Source organism: Cheilinus undulatus, linkage group 21 (genome assembly GCF_018320785.1).
Source record: "Cheilinus undulatus linkage group 21, ASM1832078v1, whole genome shotgun sequence".
In the NCBI taxonomy this organism is placed as follows: Eukaryota; Metazoa; Chordata; class Actinopteri; order Labriformes; family Labridae; genus Cheilinus; species Cheilinus undulatus.
The window spans coordinates 25,654,654-25,674,720 of NC_054885.1; the positions used below are offsets into that span (position 1 = coordinate 25,654,654).

Consider the following 20,067-nt stretch of genomic DNA (forward strand, 5'->3'; position numbering starts at 1 on the left):
TCACTTGAGAAATTTCTTAGACTTAAAATAGATTCCTCTGGAGTGATAAAGAGTTAATATTTTCTTCTACATTAGCAGTAGTAGTCCATGAAAACCCTCTGATGTAGAAATTAATGAAAGGTGTACTAAGGGTTTGAGGATTTGGGCATTATTAAACATCATAATGAAATGTAGGGATAATATTCCACTGTTTGAAACAAGCATTCATCAGAAATACTGCATGAAAATCAGTTTGTCAAAGCAGTAAAATACAGTTCGTTGACACTATAATGGCATATCCATCATATTGGTGTTTGCTTACATTAAACTTTTACCCTTGTATCTGGTTGTCAAGCACTTCGATGATGTTGAATCAAAACAATTAAGTCCAATTATAACTGGCATGAAAATGGTAATAAATGGAATATTTGTATTAGGGCTGTTAGGTTGGAGCTGGACCAGTGTTTTGTTTTTTTATATATATAAATCATGACTTGCATTCCCTTTTTGTTATTGTATGAATATGTCGAAATGATAAGCTACTCATGTCTGTTATTTTTGATTTCAATTGTATTTCTGTTCTATTTTCATATTTATTTTACACATTTTGCACATAATATTCCAAGTGAACCAAACACTAATCTAATCAAGAACAAATGACTTTATCAAGTGTTAATCTTTTGTGAGATCTGTCTATCATGTAAAATGTGGAAATTATTTATCTGATATCTCTGCAATAAATTTATTCTTAACAATAACATGTGAACTTAATACTTTTTAAACTCTTGTCTCAATATTGCTGACTTCTTCTACATTAAAGCTGTGGAATTACTCAGATCTTTTACTTGAGATAGCAACACCATCTCTTATGGAAGACTAGTTTAACTGGATTAGTTAAAGATTGAAAACATGTTAAATCTACAGAGAGGATAGTAGCAGGCTTTTACAGCTCTCTGAGAGCCAGTATGAGCCTATAGACCCTCCTGCTATCCCATCAACAACAAAATAAAATCCTTGTCCTGTTTTATGATTTAAGCCTTTACTTTGTACTTTGGTCTCTACATAAATCTTGTGGTTTTGCATTGAAAAGCAGTTCATTAAAAAGACAAGGCGTTATAAGAGGGAATGCATAAAATAGAGAAAATTTTATTTTTTTACTAGTTGTATATTCATTTCATATGAAAAACTGAAACATACAATCAACAAGAAAAAAATTAGGAAGAGACATTGAAACTAGATCTAAAAAATTGGTCATGAAATTGCATCTTTTTTTTTTGTTTGTTTTCTGTCTTGCTAAGATTAAAAAGCACTAAAAAACAGTTATAAAAACAGAAGTCATTCTTCCTCTGGTTCATTGCAACACAATAGAGTGACAGTAAACATGATCACCTGTTATATTTTCATATCCAAATTAACAAATGCTAAAGTGCCCATGAATGACTTTTATTTTATGCACAGGCTGACTAAATTCGATCATGAACTGGTGACAGTAAAATTACAACTTGCATTGATTTGCCTAGGGGTTAAAGTAGAAACTTCTGCTTGTGGTCTCATTTGAGGAGTGCCATTCAGGGTTCCAGAGCAAAATTGTCTATGCCCACCTTCCGTCGTCGAGGCTGTTGAGAAAGCAGAAGAAAACTTTGTTTTTCCAGATGCAGATGATGGTCTAGACCTTCCCTCTTTGTGAGGTGTCTTGAGATAACTTTGGTTTTAAATTGGCAGCATGAAAATAAAGATTGATATATTGAGATGATGCTTCTATAGTCATCGATGTAGGTAACATAAGAGCAGTGTGACCTCAGGCCTGTTCTAAAATACACTTTTGTGCTTTTTCTCTTATTTTTCATAGACTTTCTAACCTTGTACATTTGTAACATTTTCCTCTTAACCCATTGGTTTATATTCATCTTTAAGATAATCTGGAAAGAAGATTTTTTTTTACCTCTAGATACACATTTGTGTAAATGTACTCATTAACATATTCACCTGTAAGTGTCCAGGCAAGTCTCTCTCTCTCTCTCTCTCTCTCTCTCTCTCTATCTATCTCTCTCTCTCCCCCTCTCCCTCTCCCTCTCTCTCTCTCTCTTTTTCATTATCTGAAGATAATGAAAAAGAACATTTAAATTCTAATAAAAGAGACATGGAGTAATTTCAGACTCAGAATGTAGCCATTCAAACACTTGTCCTGTTCAGTATAAATGTAAGGTATCCAACTGTTGAATTTTACTGAAGCAGGTAATCCCCCACAGTGTGAATCTTTAAGGAAATTAGTTCAAGTGTGTATCTGAACTCTGGGTACCTTTTCATCATCACAACAGCAGCAGCAGCAACAACGGATGAGGACCAGAATGACCAGTAGCAGGACCATACCTGACAACACACATAGCACAACAATTTCAATGCAGACACGTCTTCAGTGCTCTTTAAGCTCTTTCAAGTGAATTCCCTTTCCTTTCAAACATGTCTGTATAGGCTGATGTTTAGTATATGGAGGTAATGATGTAGATGGGGAAAATGTGTAAAAATAGCTACAAAGACAATATAAAATAATATTCAAACAAACTTTAATTTTGTATGAGTATAACATAACATGCACCAGTAAGTAAATGTATGATAAAAACAGAACATGAACCAAATAAAATCCTGCCCAGCTTTTTGGCCCAGACCAAAGTACTATAACACACTAGCCTATTTTTACCTCTTGAATACCTGAGTCTCACACTGTCAAAAGCTTATTTAAATAAGATTAAATTCACAACGCCTGTGAGATTGCTGCTGCAATGTCAACTGCACAGAGTGTAGAAATTGAGTGTTTCTGGTATATGGACTGTTTTTTTAGGATAATCTTTTTACCTCTCTTTTACTCACCAATGAAGATGAAGAAGACGGCAAAAGAGGCAATGTCCCAGTCAGACTGAAAGAACTCCTTGGCCTGCAGTCTTGAAACCACATCATTCAGCTGATCCTCAATCATCTTGTTATCTGATTTTAAAGATATGCACATTAATTTGCACTGTTAGAGGAAACAGCTTCTCAGACACACTGGGCTTAAAGATATAGAGAGTGTCCATGTTGATCATTTTTTAAGAAATGATGCTTTCTTATTTAATTCCACAAAGAATTTGCAAGAAAGTCCATCGAACTCATTCAAGAGGTTTTGTAAGGATGTATCTGGTGATTTATTTTTATGAAGCAGAACGTGAGGAAAAAAAGAGTCCCAAATCTTTGAAGGAAGTGCCGTGTACCCAGACAGGTTTTTGATTGTACGACAGCGTTTAGCGAAAAAGAAGACTGATTCCCAACACATTAAAAAAAAATCAGGCTTTATTTTGTCCGACTTTTTAGGCTACTAAATGTAACAATGCACTTTGTATGTTATTGAATGTAACTAAGCGGAAACAATAGTCATATGTAGCCTCGCAGGTGCGCCACTGTGGTACAGGCTACGTTATCACTCAAAAATGTAAAATATTAAATATGTGGGGTTTTTTTAAACAGTGTACGATTAATCCGCCCATAATTACAGTTCTTTAGCATATTTAAAGTGTTACTTTTAACGGTTTCTTACCTTTAAACGAAATCGCTTGAAATCTTCCGGGTCCAAAGATCTTCCCAGACGCACCTGTATACACCTGCTGAGCGGAATGTCGCGTTTGTTTGCCGCGTTACGATTTTTTATGCCGTAAAAAAACATCATAAAAATAAAGAAGGCGCTCAATTCCAGATGATTCTGTATGGGAAAGATAAATGTGTTCTCATGGCGTCTATAATCAATAGCCTACTTGCAGTTGCGAGCAGCAGGTGTCCAGATACCTGTCGCCTCTTCTTATAATTATCCTATTATAAAAATATATCATTATCATTAATCGTTTTTACATTCTGAGCCTCAGCTCAAAAAATAATTGATACAGTTTTCAGAATATTGCTGGAGGAAAAATTGTAATGTTGAACAGAACTGTACAAAATATTGTGGAGCTCATTGATCGTGTGATGAGTTAACATCAGTTGATACCGTTTTTTTTTTTTCAAAAGAGCTGAGTGTCTACGTTGACTACTGGATTTGTAATTGTCAGTTATGCATTATGCAAACTAAGAGTAACAAAACAAGTCCATTTTGTCTTGGAAGGCCATTTGTATCAGTTCTTGAAGCTATCTTATCCTGTTTGAAAAGCCTTCAGATAAACTTGCTTATACATGGACTACGTCTAACTGTCATTAAATGACAATTGATTTCATACACCAGAAGCTTATTTTGCAACAATTCCCATTACCTCTCAGAAATGTTCAGCTGTTTGGTTGGGCGGTGCTTAATGTACACGGAAACGTTTCCTGACAGACAACTTCGATGACCAATAAGTGCTCCATACTTCGTTGTCGTCATAAATTTGCTTACGTGGAGGCAGGATGTGGATTTAGCCGGCTTCCGGGTGGTAGTTGATGCAGTTGAAGTTGTTTTGGATCTGCAATGGCAGAGGATCCTGCGCTGTCTCTCCGGGTTTCGGAGATTAAGGATCCAACGGCTCTCTTCGAGCGTTATAACACAGAGGAGATCCGCGGAATTGAACGCAAAGTCCGCGGGGAGATTGAACAGAAGAAAGAGGAGCTGAGGCAAATGGTGGGTGAACGCTACAGAGACCTGATCGACGCTGCTGACACCATTGGAGAGATGAGGCAGTGCTCAGAGAGTGTCGTTCAGTCCATCCAAGACATGCACCAGTATTGTCATAGTCTGAAGAGAGGCAAAATCGGTGTGAGCAGAAGCAAAGAGGAGGTACGATCTTTGTTTGCAATCGTTGTCAAATCCGGGTGAGCCCTGTCAGTTTGGGAAGCGTGTCAGTTCATCACCATTTAAGATTGGTAAAAAAAAACAAACATGCTGATTATATCTATTCCTTATTATAAAAATGAACATTAGTGAAACACTTGATATGGCATGGACAGACCTGTCCAAAAGCAAGAATCCCCAGAACCCCACCCCTTTGAACCAAAACAAAAAGAAAGAGAAGATTGTGCTGCTACAGACAGAAGACCCATGTGAATATGATAATTATTTGTATACTGATTTGCCAGAAGAACCTTTTTAAATTCTAACCCTGTACATACCGATTGGATGAACCTAAAAACAAATGTGGTAGGTGATTTTTTTATTGACATACACAGGACCTGAAATGCACCCATATATGGGGGACTTCACCTTGTCTGTTTTTACTCAATCAATGGATCTTTATTTTTAAAGAGCCAAGTCATAACTGAAGTTGTCTCAAGACACTTTGAGAAGGCAGGTCTGTGGGGCGCGCCCGATTTATGCCTGCCTGCCGAGATATGCACGCAGGTCGCGGGAGCGCGCGCGCTCTGCCAAACGGAATCTATGACACGCGGTACTGTTTTCTACGGCATGGTACTTCTTGATAAGGAACTTATACTTCTTGTCTGGTTTATCAGTAACTACAAAACACCCAACGTACATACCAGATGAAAGTTTGGAGTTCTTAGAATTAACATTTGCATTTTAATGGCGCTTCATCTGAAAGAGAACTTTTGCTGTTGTCCGTCAGCGTGTATTCATATAGTCGTTGGAAACAGCTATAGAAAGGCGTTCTGCCACTCTACACTTCCATTCCTCCCTCTGAGTTATTCGATGGGCCCTCTCTGAAAGAAAGGGGTTGGATTATTGCTCCTTAAGTAATGCATCTCTTATAGTGTCTGTTCAGGTCATACATAAATGCATTTTATTCTGTCAAGACAATGGGCTATATGTCAGTAATGTAAAGCATTCGATTCATGCCTATGCAGAAATAAAGTTCATGCACACAGCATCATTTGATGCCAGAGTGTCCAGAACTTGAAATATGAGGGGATGCGTTATTCGGCAGGGCTGATTTTGGAGCTGCCAAGATTTGCATTAAAGGTTGGTGTCTTTTAACTATGTTATGTGAATTACATACATATAGCTCTCATATAGGCCCAAAGAAAAGGGGATGCAAAGCGCCATTAGAATGCAATTGTTAATACTAAGAACTCCAAACTTTGATCTGCTATGCACGTTGGGTGTTTTGTAGTACGGCGTGTCTTGACAGAGCGCGCGCGTTCCCGCGACCTGCATGCAGATCTCGGCAGGCAGGTAGAACTCGGCACAACACCTGTTGTCGAGTGGTTGGGGCGCGCACCATGTGCGCGGGCGGCCCTTTGCCCTTCGCTCTCGTCCACAGTTCTGAGTCTATCTACTGTCCTCCTCTATCCGATAGAGGCACAAAAGGCCCAAAAATAAATCTAAAAAAAAAAAAAACAAACAAACAAAGAAGGCAGGTTTAGACTTTACTCTTTAATGTACAGCATTATTATAAGGACCCACGATTATTCCTGTATAAAGATACAATGTCCCTGTGTACTCCTGCTGTAGAACCAAAGGCAATGGCAGGAGAAGTTCTACTCCATGGCCTCCCAGATCAAGCTCCTCTTAGAGATCCCAGAGCGTATTTGGAGTGCCATGGAAGCCTCCCAGTACCTCAAGGCCACCCAGCTCTACCTTCTTTGCTGCCACCTTCATAGGCTGCTGCAACTAGAGGCTGCTACAGGGGGGCACTACAGCCCAGTCCTGTCTCGATTCCCGATCTTGGTCCGACAGGTAGCCACCACTGGGCATTTCAGGTATGGGATCTTCTTGCAAGCTAAATTCAAGCGTTTTAGTCAAGGATTCTAATGAAGAAACCCAAACTTTAGAATGGATCCATCATCACAGAATTATTCAAGATTGATAATTAGTGGACACAAATAAATTATCTGAGTTTAAATACGCAGACATAATTCACAAATGTTTATGTTCTCTGGCAGGTCCACTATTCTAATGGACAGCAGGTCACTTCTGCAAGGCCGGGCAGTGTCAGACCAAGCTATTGCTGAGGCCCTGGTAGCCACCATGCTGTTGGAGGGTAGCTCTCCACGTCAAGCCCTGGCTGACTTTTTGCTGGCTCGGAAGGCCTCTATTCATCAGCTGCTCAACCAACCACAGCATGGTATTGAACTGTTTTTAAGTAACAAGAAAGTGAACATCCACCAGTTTTTGACAAAGTATGCAGGAAGTGTTGTCCCTCTACGCTTTAACGTGAAGCAGAAAAGGAAATGTAACTTTTAGTATTGTGATATTGTAAATGCCTTATTTGAGCAAAAATCATCAATCAGAAATGTTTTAATGAAATGGTCATAAGCATGTATTCTGGTCCAGGTGCAGGGATCAAGGCCCAGGTGTGCAGCCTGGTGGAGCTGCTTGTCACCACCCTGTTCCAGGCCTATGCAGTCTTTTACATGCCCCCAGAGGGAACCCCAAGACAAGGAGAGACCCTGAGCTGTGGCATGCTTTTCTCCATCTTGGAGATTGCTACCTCCACCCCACCTGCAGGTATACACAAGGATGTACTGGATCTCAGGCTACTTGTAGTGATTCCTTCCTGTACAGGAATCCACCTGGTATTGAAATTATTTTTCCAGGGTGTTCAATGTAAACACATTTATTATTGAGTGGTAAAAAATAACTAACTGTAGTTCTGACCTAAAACTTAAATCCACAGAACTGACTTTAAAGTTAAGGAATGAGAATAATAAAGAAATAAACTGAGCTGTGATACAGCTATTGATTCTGCTTCAAACTCCACAGACTTATTCCGATATTCTGCAAATATTTGCTGTAGTTTATGTATAATACCAGCAGAATTTTTTTTATAGCTTCTGATAATTAAATATTTTTGCAATTATATTGAGCATTCCTAATTTTACTGTATCCCATAGATCAATATATTTCTAGATAATGTTACATATTCTAAAATATGCAATATCAATATTATTACATTTGGCCAGAAGGCCAAAACTTCATTCTCAGTATGGGTAGCCAACATGCACATTTTTGTTTGATTTTGGTCATGGAAAGTAAGAAAAAGATGATCAGGAATAAAAACAAGGCTTGGCAGATAATTCCACATGCCTCCTTAGGAAAAGGCAAGAGAGTGATGCAGGAAGAGACGAGTACAGGCAGCTGGTTCAAGTTCCTGCCTCCCTCCATCACTGAGTTCCAGCCCGCCCTTCGCACCCTGGCTCAGCCTATCCAGAGAGAGCAGCTCCGGGACACCTTGCAGCAGTGGATTGATACGTAAGTGCCAGCCAATTAAGACTTTGCTCTTTTTGTCACATTAGCTCTGTGTCCTTTGATTTTAGGGTTTTGAATGCTTTGTGCTGTAGTAAACACACACTGTGGCCTTTTTTAAAACCCCAACATCAAAGAGAGACAGCTTTTACTTTTTCTTTGAATCCAAATTCAAAACTTCCCCTGTATACCTGTTGTCTTTATGCATATTTTACAAAACTGTTTACAATAGAGCAACATATCATGTCACTAATCTGTTGCTCTTCAGGAACAGATGAACTATTCTAATTACTCATTATTTCCAGTGAATTCAAATTTCCAGTCTGTTTAATGAATCTGCATAGATTTTCAAACTAAAATGAAAAATCCTTCAAGTGGGCCCAAGAATAATCCCTCCCTAATGGGCTTTTATTCAGAAAATCTACAGAAAGATTGACTTTCATTGTTGAAGGCCAAACTGAGATGAAATGAAATAAGTCTCAGAGTGTTTTAGCTGTTCTTAGAATATGGCATGTCTCAAATTATTTTTATTCCCTTGGCTAAGTACTGATAAAACCCCTTGAATGAAAAAGCCATGTCCAACTTTATTTCTGTCTTTTCGTGATCCGTACATCAAAAGCATCTGAAGCTTGCCACTGTTCTTTGTCTGAGGTGCAGTAACAAAATGCATTTACCAATCAATACCAGATGACAAAACGTATGAACAAAATGAGGGCAACCTGGCATATGGCACCATGATCATTTAATCACCATTGTCTTGTTTTCATGATCATGGAAGCCAAAATTGTCATTGAAATGGAATTGTGACAAATTTGGTCGGCATTATTTAAACACATCAGTTGTTAATTTTTTCTTTTGTTTGCTAATTGTTTTTTTTTTGTTTTGTTTTGTTTTTTGACAATTTTTGTATCTTTAGCTGTAAGGAGGTTATCTGCTGTGGAGTTGGAAGCCTTCTGGTCTATGTAAAGAGCTTGAAGGGGTTAGCAGCAATAAGGGATGCTGTGTGGGACCTCCTGTCCACAGACTCCATTAGTCAGCATTGGAGCACTGTATGCCAGCGACTACTGGAGCGACCACTGGCTGTCTGGGATGACTTTCTGCAACAGCTTTTCCTACAGCGCCTAAAGGTAACATCTGAAGGTGTCATGTTAAATCTTGCGGTGAACCACAGAATTGTCTACCATTGCAGTTAAAAGTGAATGGACTATAACATTCCAATGGTTTGCTCCCTCAATTTCCCAAGGCAATTACTAAAGAAGAAACAGAAACCATCTCATCGAGCTCTGTTCAGCTCCTCACCTCAGCTGTGAGGGATTTGGAGGGCCAGACCACCCATACTTCTTCATATAATAGCCCCAGCTTTAGCCGTGGGGCACAGTATGAGGTAGACGTAGCATCCTTTTTGTGGTCCGAGTCTCCAGGTGACCTGCTGAGTGATGCAGGGTGGGTCAGTGTCAGCCAACGAGGGCAGCACCACCAGAGGAGTAGTCTTGCCATGAAGACCCAGGCTCTGACACCTTGTGTTCAGAACTTCTGCTCCTCAATGGATGCTAAACTAAAGGCCAGGCTGGATGACCTACAGCACTACCTTCCCTCCCAGAACACAGGTAAAACCTTTGACATTTACAGTCCAGTTTGATGCAGCAGGATCTTCTTGAGAGGTTAACCTGTTTGGTTTTGATTTAAATCTTTCTTTGACTAAATTTGTCTTTTTGATATGACAAAATACCCTGTCCCTGTACTTTTGTACAAGTTGACTTGCCAAAGATTAGAATCATATTAGAAGCAATAGAAGCATATTAGTATACTTACCTTAGCAGTAATCTGAAGGCATTGCAGGGTGACAATGCAGCCTAACAGAGCCATTGGAATGGTTATTGACTCCTAAAGTTTTCTTCCATTTAATTGGTACATTTATACAGAGATAATATCATTATCATACCCTGCTTTATGACGAATGTCTATCTTTCTTTTTGTGCTTGGCAGGTTCTGACTCTATGTCAGTCATAGTCCCCTCCTCTGGCTCCACACCCAGCACGTCAGTTTCCTCTTTTAACCGATTCACTGACTCACCAGCAGTTGAGGAGGCCTTACGGGAAGGCTGCCTGGCCTGTGTTCACAGTATCTTAACCTCCATTCGCTCTGAATTGGCCACAGCCTCTCCAGACCCTGGCCCAGCCCACCTCAGTTCAGTCCTTTTCATGGCCAGGCTGTGCCAGTCCATGGGTGAACTCTGCCCCAACCTCAAGCACTGTATCCTGGGAAATCAGAGTGGTTCAGAGGCCACAGCAAAAGGAACACCCAGACAGGGCAAGAAGCTGGGCAAAGCCAGGACCGCCACAGAGATCAGTCCTGCTCAGGCAAAGTGGGCAGGACTACAGGAGGAGCTTGTCAGCTGCAGCATGGAGGCCTACCGCATCTGGAGTTCAACCGTATCAAAAGTTAGACACAAAGTTATCTTTTTAGTGGAGCACTTAGTTTGAAGTTTGTTTGTTTGTTTGTTTTTGGATAGTGTAGAGTCTGAGCTAGCAGAGACTTAGAGACTGCAGCAAGGGGCCATAAAACAAAATCTTTGAGAAATAAAGTAATTTTTTGTTAGTACAAGTGATAAATGAATGATGTTTTACCCACATCTAAAGTCAAGAATCATAAAATGAACAAAAAAGCTACTAAATAATCCCACAAGTATGAACAGATTTTAAAAAAATTTAAAAGCAGGGGTAAGATCTGTACTTCCAACTCATTATCCAAACATTCATTTTATTCTGTGTTGCTCATAAAAATTAAAACAGCTGTTCTTTTTGTTTCAGTGTATAGCAATAATTGACAATATAATGTCTGTATTGTTTCAAGGCCTAACAATTCAGACTGCTTTTATGTTTTGTCAGGTACTACTGAATACATTTGGCACAGCCCTCCATGCTGAGTCTGCTGGTGCCATCCTTACAACCGCAACAAATTGGGAAGATCTGGAGATCCAAGAAGAAGCAGAGTCTGGGAGCAGCGTGACCTCAAAAATCCGTCTTCCTGTCCAGGTCAGCTTCTCAACACAGACAGTAAAGAGATTGGCAGAACAGTCATTTCTGATTCTCTTCTCTGATGCAATGCTAATATCTTTCTTTTTTAGCCATCTTGGTTTGTGCAGTCACTGCTATTCCAGCTGTGTGTGGAGGTTAATAGGGTGGGTGGCCATGCTCTACCCAGGCCCACACTGCATGAACTGCTGCAGGCCTGTCAGGCCCAAGCTCTTGACCACTTCCACAGCCTCACACAGCAGACCCCCAACAGGGTAACTATCTCTCTCACAAACATACCAATACACAAACATACCAACACACAGTATTCACTTTGTGATAGTCTGCTGCTGTTTTTAAGTGGCAGTACATTTTTATTCATGAGAGGGAACAAGATTTGGTATTGAAACCCAGGGTTAGAAATGTAATCATCTAAACTACACACAAAACTGTACATTTTGCTAAGTGTAATAATAAACTAAACTCTAAAGTAAAAAAACATCAGAAGATAGATTAGAATATAACAAGGGGGGGAACAATTAAATAAAGTTTCCTCAATTGCACTTGAGAGAAGTTACAATAGAACTATGAAAACAGATAAAACAAAGTGGGCTGCACTCTGGTTGCACCATATATTAATTAAGTGCCATGAAAGCTCACATGATCATCTAGTTCATTGGTTTCCAGGGGTCATGAGGCATTGTCTGCTCTGAGTCTGCCAAAATTAGATTTTCAAATATTGACTAAAATAATGAAAAAGCAGTTAAGTAGCTATACTAAGGTCTTTTGATAAGTAAGGCATGCAAAGGCCTTTTTAGGGTTTTATCAGTGAAACAACTAAAATCTTTGTTGATTTTTGCCAGCAGTGTGTCACTTTTTCTTCTCTCTTGGCTCCTGGGTAAATTTCACTTTTCTTAGGTACGGGGGGGGGGGCTCCAAAGAAAGTTAAATTTTGGGTTTTTACAAGGACATCAGAAAAAGAAAAAATGGACAAAAATCAATCAGAGCTGCTTTTTCTTTTACACAAACTCCTGCAGCCCTGACATCATTTCTTGACCTTTAGTCCTGCCCCACACTGTGGAGGACATACTGTTGGGTATAGTCTGCAGGAGGGTCTTCCATAATAGTTACTATTTCTTGTTTGGTCCCAGTAAAGAAATGCATTACCTGCTTTGTTAACGCACTGACTCACCCTGACTCCTCACAGACTTTTTATTTGAGGGCTGAAAGGTAAAAACCAGCTTGAAGTAACCGATATGTTCATCAATATTCACTCTTGCAACTTGCTAAGATATCAGGAGGTTTTCAGGAGTGCCTTTTCTGTGTGAAATGAGCCATTGAATAGACAAAATTATGGAGAAGAGAAAAGAGAGCAAAAAAGGGGGGAGACAAAGCAGACATTTTTAGCAGATAGGGGAAGAAAACGGGCTTCTTTTCCTACAGTTTTACTCTAATGTCTTATGTTTCTATTCTGTGTTTTTCCCTTTTTCTTCAGGAGACCGTATTCCCTATGACTCAGAACAGAGCCTTGCAGCTGTTGTTTGACCTCCGTTACCTCAACGCCACACTGGCCTGCAAACTGGAGGAAGGCAAAAGCTCCCGATCCCAACAAGACCCAAGGTAGCTTGCTTTTGTTACCAGATCATCAACTGCAGCCGCTTTTGTATTTTGTCTGCTTACATTTATAATATGGCCAAGAAGAAATCTGATTTAGGATCATGATAATTCATTTAGTCCTGGCTGCAAATACACTCTAAACATGCTAACAATTTTGAATCTGAAAAATAACCAATAGTGATGTTCTAAGGATCAGTTTATACATTTAATCTAAGTTCTCTTTTTAGATCCTCTACTAACATTTTTATGCTTTGCCATTAACTTAATGATAAATCTGATGATAATCATCAATAAAATCATTGTTTCTTTAAAAGACAAAAAAATCCTATTAAAGAGCATTGAATGTGATGTTTCCCCCTTGCATTTACTGTTGTTTACTGGTTGCCTCTACATCCTAACATCTTACCAAAATCTCTGTTGTGTGTCCTTCAGATTCAACAAGGTCTGTGATTGGCTTGAAAGCTTCATTGACCCATTTGACCTGGATGTGTTCACACCTCCACTGAACTCTAACCTCAACCGCCTTTCCCAGAGGACCTCGGTACTTCCACTTTGTAGTTATACTGTAGTTTAAGGAGGAACTAAACCCCTACTTTTTTAGCTGAAATGTAGTTATTTGGGTATTTTGTAGGGCTGTTGATTGGTTTGGGTCCAAATGTCCTCGTCTGAGTACAAAGTATTTAAATTCTACACATTGTTTAAGAAAACATTGCTGTCACTGCACTGTACTGGTTGAAACCTGGCTACTGCAATTGATTTTTTCCTGTTGCTGATCTGGATGTAGGTGACTTGTTGGTGGCTATCAGCACTCACTAGTTGGCAAAATTTATGTTGCAAAAATGTCCTTGCTGCTTCTTAATACCTAGCGAAGCTTGCATCTTGGTTTATGTGTGTTACATAGACCGTATGACGTTGCAGTTGATGGTGATGGCATGTAAGGAGAGTGCCTCTGATGAAGGTTGCTCTTCATATCAATGAAGATTATCAATAGAGTGCTTTAGCCTAAGCAAATTGTTCAAAAGTTAAAAGAAGAAATGCAGCACATGTCAAAATCCAAGTTATGGAGGACAAAACACTAACTTTTCACAAGTTTGTTTGACTCAAATCACAATAAACAAACACTTACTTTACATGTTGCGGCACAAGGCTTTCAACTTAGCATCACCACACAGCTGAAGGCTATGTCCAGTTAGTCAAGAAGCAGTCATCTCTTTGTTATAGTTAACCTGCTAGAGCAGAAAAATCACAACCAGGTTAACTTCCACAACATAATGACAGTGCAAATTCAGGTAGTACTGGGATAATTCATTATATGGCACTCACAGCGAATCATGAATATATTACAAGTTGTCCTACTCCAGGAAACATTTCAAGCTGAAATCATCATTGAATCAATTCTAAAGGTAGCTTTTGAAATTCCTGGGTTGATGCACTTCAGAAGAAACTCTGGGGTTTAACTACCCTTTAAGCTTTAGGAACTAAGAAGCCATAGTGCTAAAATATTGAAACACTACTCACATTTGACATGTGCCTGCAGGAAATTGTGATTTTACTTCTGCTATCTACAAAATGTGTCAGAAAAAAATAACTTCCAGTTGCTTTGTTTTAGGTGCTTTTGGGGCTGCTTACAGGCTCAGAGAAACAGTTTTCCTTGCGAAGCAGCAGTGCGAACTCCCAGGAGCCGTACAACATCCTGCCACTGGCCAGCAGCCATATCAGGTCAGGGGCCATCGTAAGGTTACTTTCTAGAACATTACCACTGAACTCCCTTAAAGTTATTTATCGTTTAATTAGTAGTATTCGTTTGCATGTTTTGTAAATTGTGTCTAAGATTTTGATCAGTGATTTCACTATGACACATAGACATCAAAATTCATACAGGTTCTAATTATGACCTTTCATTATAATTTTTTTGTACAATATAGCAAGTTTAAAGGTTGTGTTTGCCTTTCAAAAGAAATATTTTTGTAGTCATAATTATTTACTAACATAAGGCTGGTTGGTGCCTTATCCTCAACTGTAACATCCAAATGAAATTTTCAATTCCTTGTCTTATAAAGTTAAACTTTTTTTCCAAGTCAAGTCCCTCTAAGAAAAAAATTATATTTCAAAACGTTTCTTAGAATTATTACATTTTAACAAGCATACTAAACATGTGTTATTCTACCAAATTAAACATAAAAAACTGGTTTTGTATTTTTTTGTAAGTAAAAGGTTCTTCAGAAATTTGAATCCATTTTTCAGATAGTTAAAGACATTGGAGAATTTCTAAATGCATAAAGGAATTCATAATGCCATGGTGTACCTTGATCTTTTTTCCACAGAATGGTGTAACAAAGTAATTAATACATAAAATACAACAAATAATATCAAAGCATATTGTTATTCTTAATTACAATATATTTGTCATGTTCATAATTGCATATATATGGTTTAAATATTCCCCAATCTAACTTTTGTGATTTCTGTAGGTTTGGGTTGCTGCCTCTTAGTATGTCGAATGTGCGCAAATCAAAGTCAGCCTCCAGAAGCTCTGAATCTCATCATCAACCTGTGAGTAACACAGCTGGAGTCTGAGGCCTGTATCACAAAGCAGGTTTAATAAATTCAGTGCATATTTTGGTTTACTGGCTTTACTGACCTTTTACAAAAGCAATCACAGTAAGTGGCAACACAAAGTTGGTTACAGATAGATGAATCAACTTGAGGTATTCAGTAGTTTGTGCACATAGTAAGAGCTGTGTTTAAAGCAAATGGCCAGTCTGTTGTTAACAGCAGCATATTTTCCAGCTTAGTAAACTTATTATGTAAGACAAGTATGAAGGTGCTTAAGAATTGTGTTTAAAAACGCAGCTGTAGCTTGAGAGCTGAACTCTAACAGATTATGTTTTTCTGCTCCATCATTAAGATACTCAAACTCTGACCCATCTGCTTTCTTCTGACTATTAAGATAGTCTTTAGGAGCAATGGCAGTTGTTTCAAAGCCGGAGTTTTAAAACGAAAACCAAAAGTGCTTTTTGAGTCATTTTGATGTTTACCTCTGGAGTGCACATTCATATGGGAAAGGCAAAGTGATTCGTTCCTCTCTTAATGCTATTGCTTTTATCCCCTTCTCAAGTTCAGGATTTGTGATTAAGGTAATTTATTGGACAGAACAAATTTAACACAATATAATATACACTGGAGCAGATTGGGTTTGCAGAATAAGGTACCATAATGTCTCAAACTGAGAGGAGAACCGTCTTTTCAGCACTGAAAAGCCAGGCTTAATAGTGATTTAACCTCAACAACAGCTAATGTTTAATAGCACAGGCCTCGGGCATCTGCAGCCACCTGAGTTTTAAGTGTGGTTTCATATTCTCACAGTCACTGTCCATCTGTGTCATTATTTTGTCTCATCTTGGGCCAATGTTTTCTGTTAACACCCTCTGCTCTCCCAGCGATTTTAAATACAACAAACACAGGCAAGTTCAACAGTATCTGGTAATGTTTTCTCTGATTTGGTTGTGTGGTGAATTGTGCCATGGTTAACCTTGGGTGCATTTCCAGTATAACAGCATTTATGCTAGTAGTCCGATGTATTCAGACTAAAAGATGATGCTTTGCTTTGTTCTCACTAACCCCTCATTGTGCATAGAATCATAATACAGCTTGGGAAAAAATGATTGAGAATTTCCTTGGGTGGCAATATTAAACAAAGTTCAGATTGACAAATCCCATCTTGCAACGCGCATTAGAAATTGGTTGACCATTTCACACAGACATTTCCAAGAGCTGTGAAGGCCTGTTTCATGCCCAGGTTTCCTTTTTTTAACAGTCAACAGAAACATATTTCTGTCTGCGTTGATGGTTTATCAAACTTGGCTTCTGCTTTAGAAGCAAACAGATGGTATGCTATATAATATGGCAACCATATTGCATCCATTTTGAGATTTCTTTACATTAGTTGTTATTTCTTCAAGGGATTAAGATTTAAAGTGTTCTGCTCCTTTTTATTCATAGTTGAAGATTCTATGTTGGATTTAATCCGTTTTGTTTGCTTTATTGAATAAGATAAACTTATATAAATTGCTGCTGTCTTATGGTACACATAAAATCGAATGCCATTGTGTGTGTAATTTGTTCTGCTGACCCTTTTACACAGATGTCAGCTCATCTCTGTTGTTACCTCTGCTGCTGAGATAAAGTTGAACCTGTGTAGTCTTTTTCTCTTGCCTTTTACACACAAAGTCAAGATTTGAGAACAGTGCAAACATGTATAGGCTGTGTAAAAAGGGCATGCGCTGGGGTCAACAAAAATGAATTTTAAAAAAGTGATCTGGATGGGGCTCAAGCTGGGATTTGTCCGTAATCTGTCACATTTTGATGTCCACTGATGAAGAAATACTCTGCAGAAACATTTTTGAAAGAAGTTATACTGCTGTCATCACTACTTTATCTTTGTGTGTAGTACATCGAAAGTCGCTTCCTCCAAATTTCTCTTCTTAGTGCTAACTAGATCTAGATTTCTGAAAAATATGAACTGTAGTTTTAATGGGTGTGGAAATGTATTATCATTTAAGTTACATTGAAGTGCCTAAAATGTTCAATCACTATACATTTGCATGTTTAAATCTGCACCCTTTAATCCCATACAGATCATTCAGTAAGATTACTTAACTGTAACCTTTATCTTTAAGAACTTAAGGATTCACTTTGACAACTGGGCTAATGAAAAGGCTGAAGTTTTTGCATAGATGACCTTACAACTATCTTGTTATATATCATATACTTTATTGGCTGACAATCATGCTGATTGGCTAGTTTAACTCTGCGTAGTGTTGCATTATTCTAGTACTTTCAACATCAAAAGCTTCTTCCTGTTTATATTGATAGCAACAAGGGAGCAGCTTTCTAGTTTTATTGAATAGAGGCAGAGAAAACCCAGTATGATCAGGAAGCTTTGCCCCCTGTCTGTGAGACTAGCTACTAACTAGTTAACCCTGGTTTATAAGAGAACATTACATGATTAACTTGTTGGTCAAGGGCACCTAAGATTTCTGCACACTAGATGGTCTGAATGATTTATCAAGTGATTGAAAAGGAGTTCTTTGTTTACAAAAATGAGTGCTTCTTAGTGGCATTGACCTCAGAGCTGCCACTGGTGACTGAAAAATCATTACTGTCATCTCCTTATTACTTTATTGTCTATAGAAAATCATGTTTTCATTACTTTGCAGCCACCTTGTATTACACACTATCCTCAGTATCCACCTATTAGAGATTTCTGAGACCTTTCTCTGAACAATGTGCCCAGATCATAGACTATTTATAAGAAGTGGAAAAGTCACTTTTGATGGTTTGCAGACAAATGTTCTGAAGGCTTTAGTTTTGAGATTTGACCCCTGCCCTGTTGGCCACAAGAAAGCTGGCCACTCCATATTAGTATCACTTTATGGAAGTGCAGAGTTATCTAGCCTTCTTATATACAGTCTATGATCAAGTTTATGGGATAGCAGTCCAGGACCTTGATACTTAGTATGCCAGTGCATATCATGGCTTTTTGAATCAAGGCCCTGGACTTACTGGGGTTCATTTCAATTCAGTTGACTCATCGGGGAATCTACTAAAACCTCAGCTAACTTTGATTTTTTTCTTTTCTCTCAGCAGCAGGAGGATAGCTTCCGACCAGGCAGCCTGTTCAGACAGCTCGTCGATCAGGAAGAAGACACAGCCGCTCCTTCATTATTCAAAATCAGCTGGCTGTCTGGCATGGCCAAGTAACCTTTTTTTTTTTGCTCACAACTTTTTTTTTGCCTTTGCTGAATCTTTGTAAAAAAAAAAAAAAATTAAATCAAAATAACAACATATTTATAGTAAAAATAATTTTGTCTCCTGAAGAATGCAGCTTGTGTTGTTTCTTTCAAATAATGATTAACACAGTTACTTCAACAAAAAATGAGGAAAATGAAAGTTGTCAGTTCACAAGCAATGACAACAGCATTGTTCACATTTCAGCTTGCAGAATTTATGAGCCTGAAAGTTAGTTTTCACCATGGGGCAATTGTCAGTGAAACCCTTTTTTAGTGTTTATATTTCAAATAGCAGGTTCCTGTCACATTGATGCTCAGGTCACAGCAGAAAAGTGGCAGAGATTCTGTCCTTCATTGGTTCATTGGTAATCTTTGATCATCATCATTTAGAAACTGCATTTTGTATTTACTTGGGTTGTCTTTGTGAGATATTAAAATTTGTTTGGTTATTTGAAACATTTAAGTGTGATAAATATGAAAAAAATCAGGAATCAGAAAGGGGGCAAACACTTTTTCATGGCATTCAACTCCTCGAAAATGTACCTACCTGTTTAAAGGACACACCACAAGCCATATGGTTGGTCTGTAGGTTAGTGCCAAGTGGCTGCCTGTCTCTAGTGTCTACAGGCATGTTGTGTGTACTCTAAAGTGAGACAAAAGGCTGGGACTGGCATAAAAATCACACTGCTAAGCAGTGTTTGGCCAGAGTTTTGCAGAGCCACATGGACACACCAATGCACAAGTTCGTAGTGCTCACTACAGGGTAGGCCACTACGACATGCTGAAGGTGCAGACTTGATACATAAGTATAAACCAGGCTTTAGTCTTCTTGTAATTTGAATTTTTTAAATGTCCATAAAAATTCTTCATTACTTTAAAGGGGAAACATCAAAGTAAAACCACAGTCTTTAGTTTTTAGCGCATACACTTGGCTATTCTGGAGTATACCAACTCATGAAATGTATCTCCACCCACAGCCATGTAAGCATGCAGTTGTACTCATCTGGGCACAACTTAGGGGATAGAGGGGCAGAGGGAGAAGGAGCTTATTTGTATTTAAGAGACACACATCAATGTGCTGCAAACAAAATACAAGTAAATTTGTGGGGAATATTAAATATAGTATGTCTATACGCAGATGATTTTATTACGTGTACTGGAGGAAGATCACATTTATACTTTTAACACAAACTTTTGATCTTTTTTTTTATCACTTCCCTTTGTAACTGCCAAGGAATAATTCACCTGTTCAGGCTTGTCTGTTACAATAAATCTGAAGCTTTTGCTTAACAACACCTTCTGTAGTCAGACACTTTTATAAAGGATATGGACTTTTGGAGATCTTTGCCACTCTTTCTCATAGGGCATGTAAATGCTATTAAAACTGTGTCCCTTCCCAGGTTTACAGTATGTGTTTGTTAAAATACAGGAAGGGACACCAAAATATTCCAATCAAACTTCCCACATCATTTTTAAAAGCCTTGACTCAATGTTGTGGCTATTTGTTTGGGGGTATAAAATCCTCAAATAT

General features: G+C 38.5%; 2 protein-coding genes across 3 annotated transcripts; one reads left to right on the forward strand and one right to left on the reverse strand.

Annotated features, from left to right (window-relative positions):
- Positions 1–1,109: 1,109 nt before the first annotated feature.
- smim22 (small integral membrane protein 22) lies at positions 1,110–3,706 on the reverse strand. Its single transcript, XM_041778263.1, has 4 exons — positions 3,548–3,706; positions 2,848–2,961; positions 2,279–2,349; positions 1,110–1,595 (listed from the first exon to the last, which is right to left on the reverse strand). The coding sequence occupies exons 2-4, from the start codon at positions 2,951–2,953 to the stop codon at positions 1,548–1,550; spliced, it is 225 nt and encodes a 74-aa protein (XP_041634197.1). The 5' UTR covers positions 2,954–2,961; positions 3,548–3,706; the 3' UTR covers positions 1,110–1,547.
- A 694-nt stretch (positions 3,707–4,400) lies between these two features.
- Positions 4,401–19,831, forward strand: cog1 (component of oligomeric golgi complex 1). Of its 2 annotated transcripts, none has more exons than XM_041817404.1 (15): positions 4,401–4,750; positions 6,380–6,627; positions 6,811–6,992; positions 7,202–7,375; positions 7,963–8,119; positions 9,030–9,240; positions 9,357–9,720; positions 10,100–10,554; positions 11,002–11,148; positions 11,241–11,402; positions 12,623–12,747; positions 13,177–13,285; positions 14,354–14,463; positions 15,216–15,297; positions 18,391–19,831. In XM_041817404.1, exons 1-15 carry the CDS (start codon positions 4,445–4,447, stop codon positions 18,505–18,507), a joined length of 2,949 nt encoding a protein of 982 aa, XP_041673338.1. In that variant the 5' UTR covers positions 4,401–4,444; the 3' UTR covers positions 18,508–19,831. The 2 variants fall into 2 exon arrangements, with proteins under 2 accessions (XP_041673338.1, XP_041673339.1); XM_041817405.1 differs by having other exon boundaries at positions 18,394–19,831.
- The last annotated feature ends 236 nt before the right edge of the window (positions 19,832–20,067 follow it).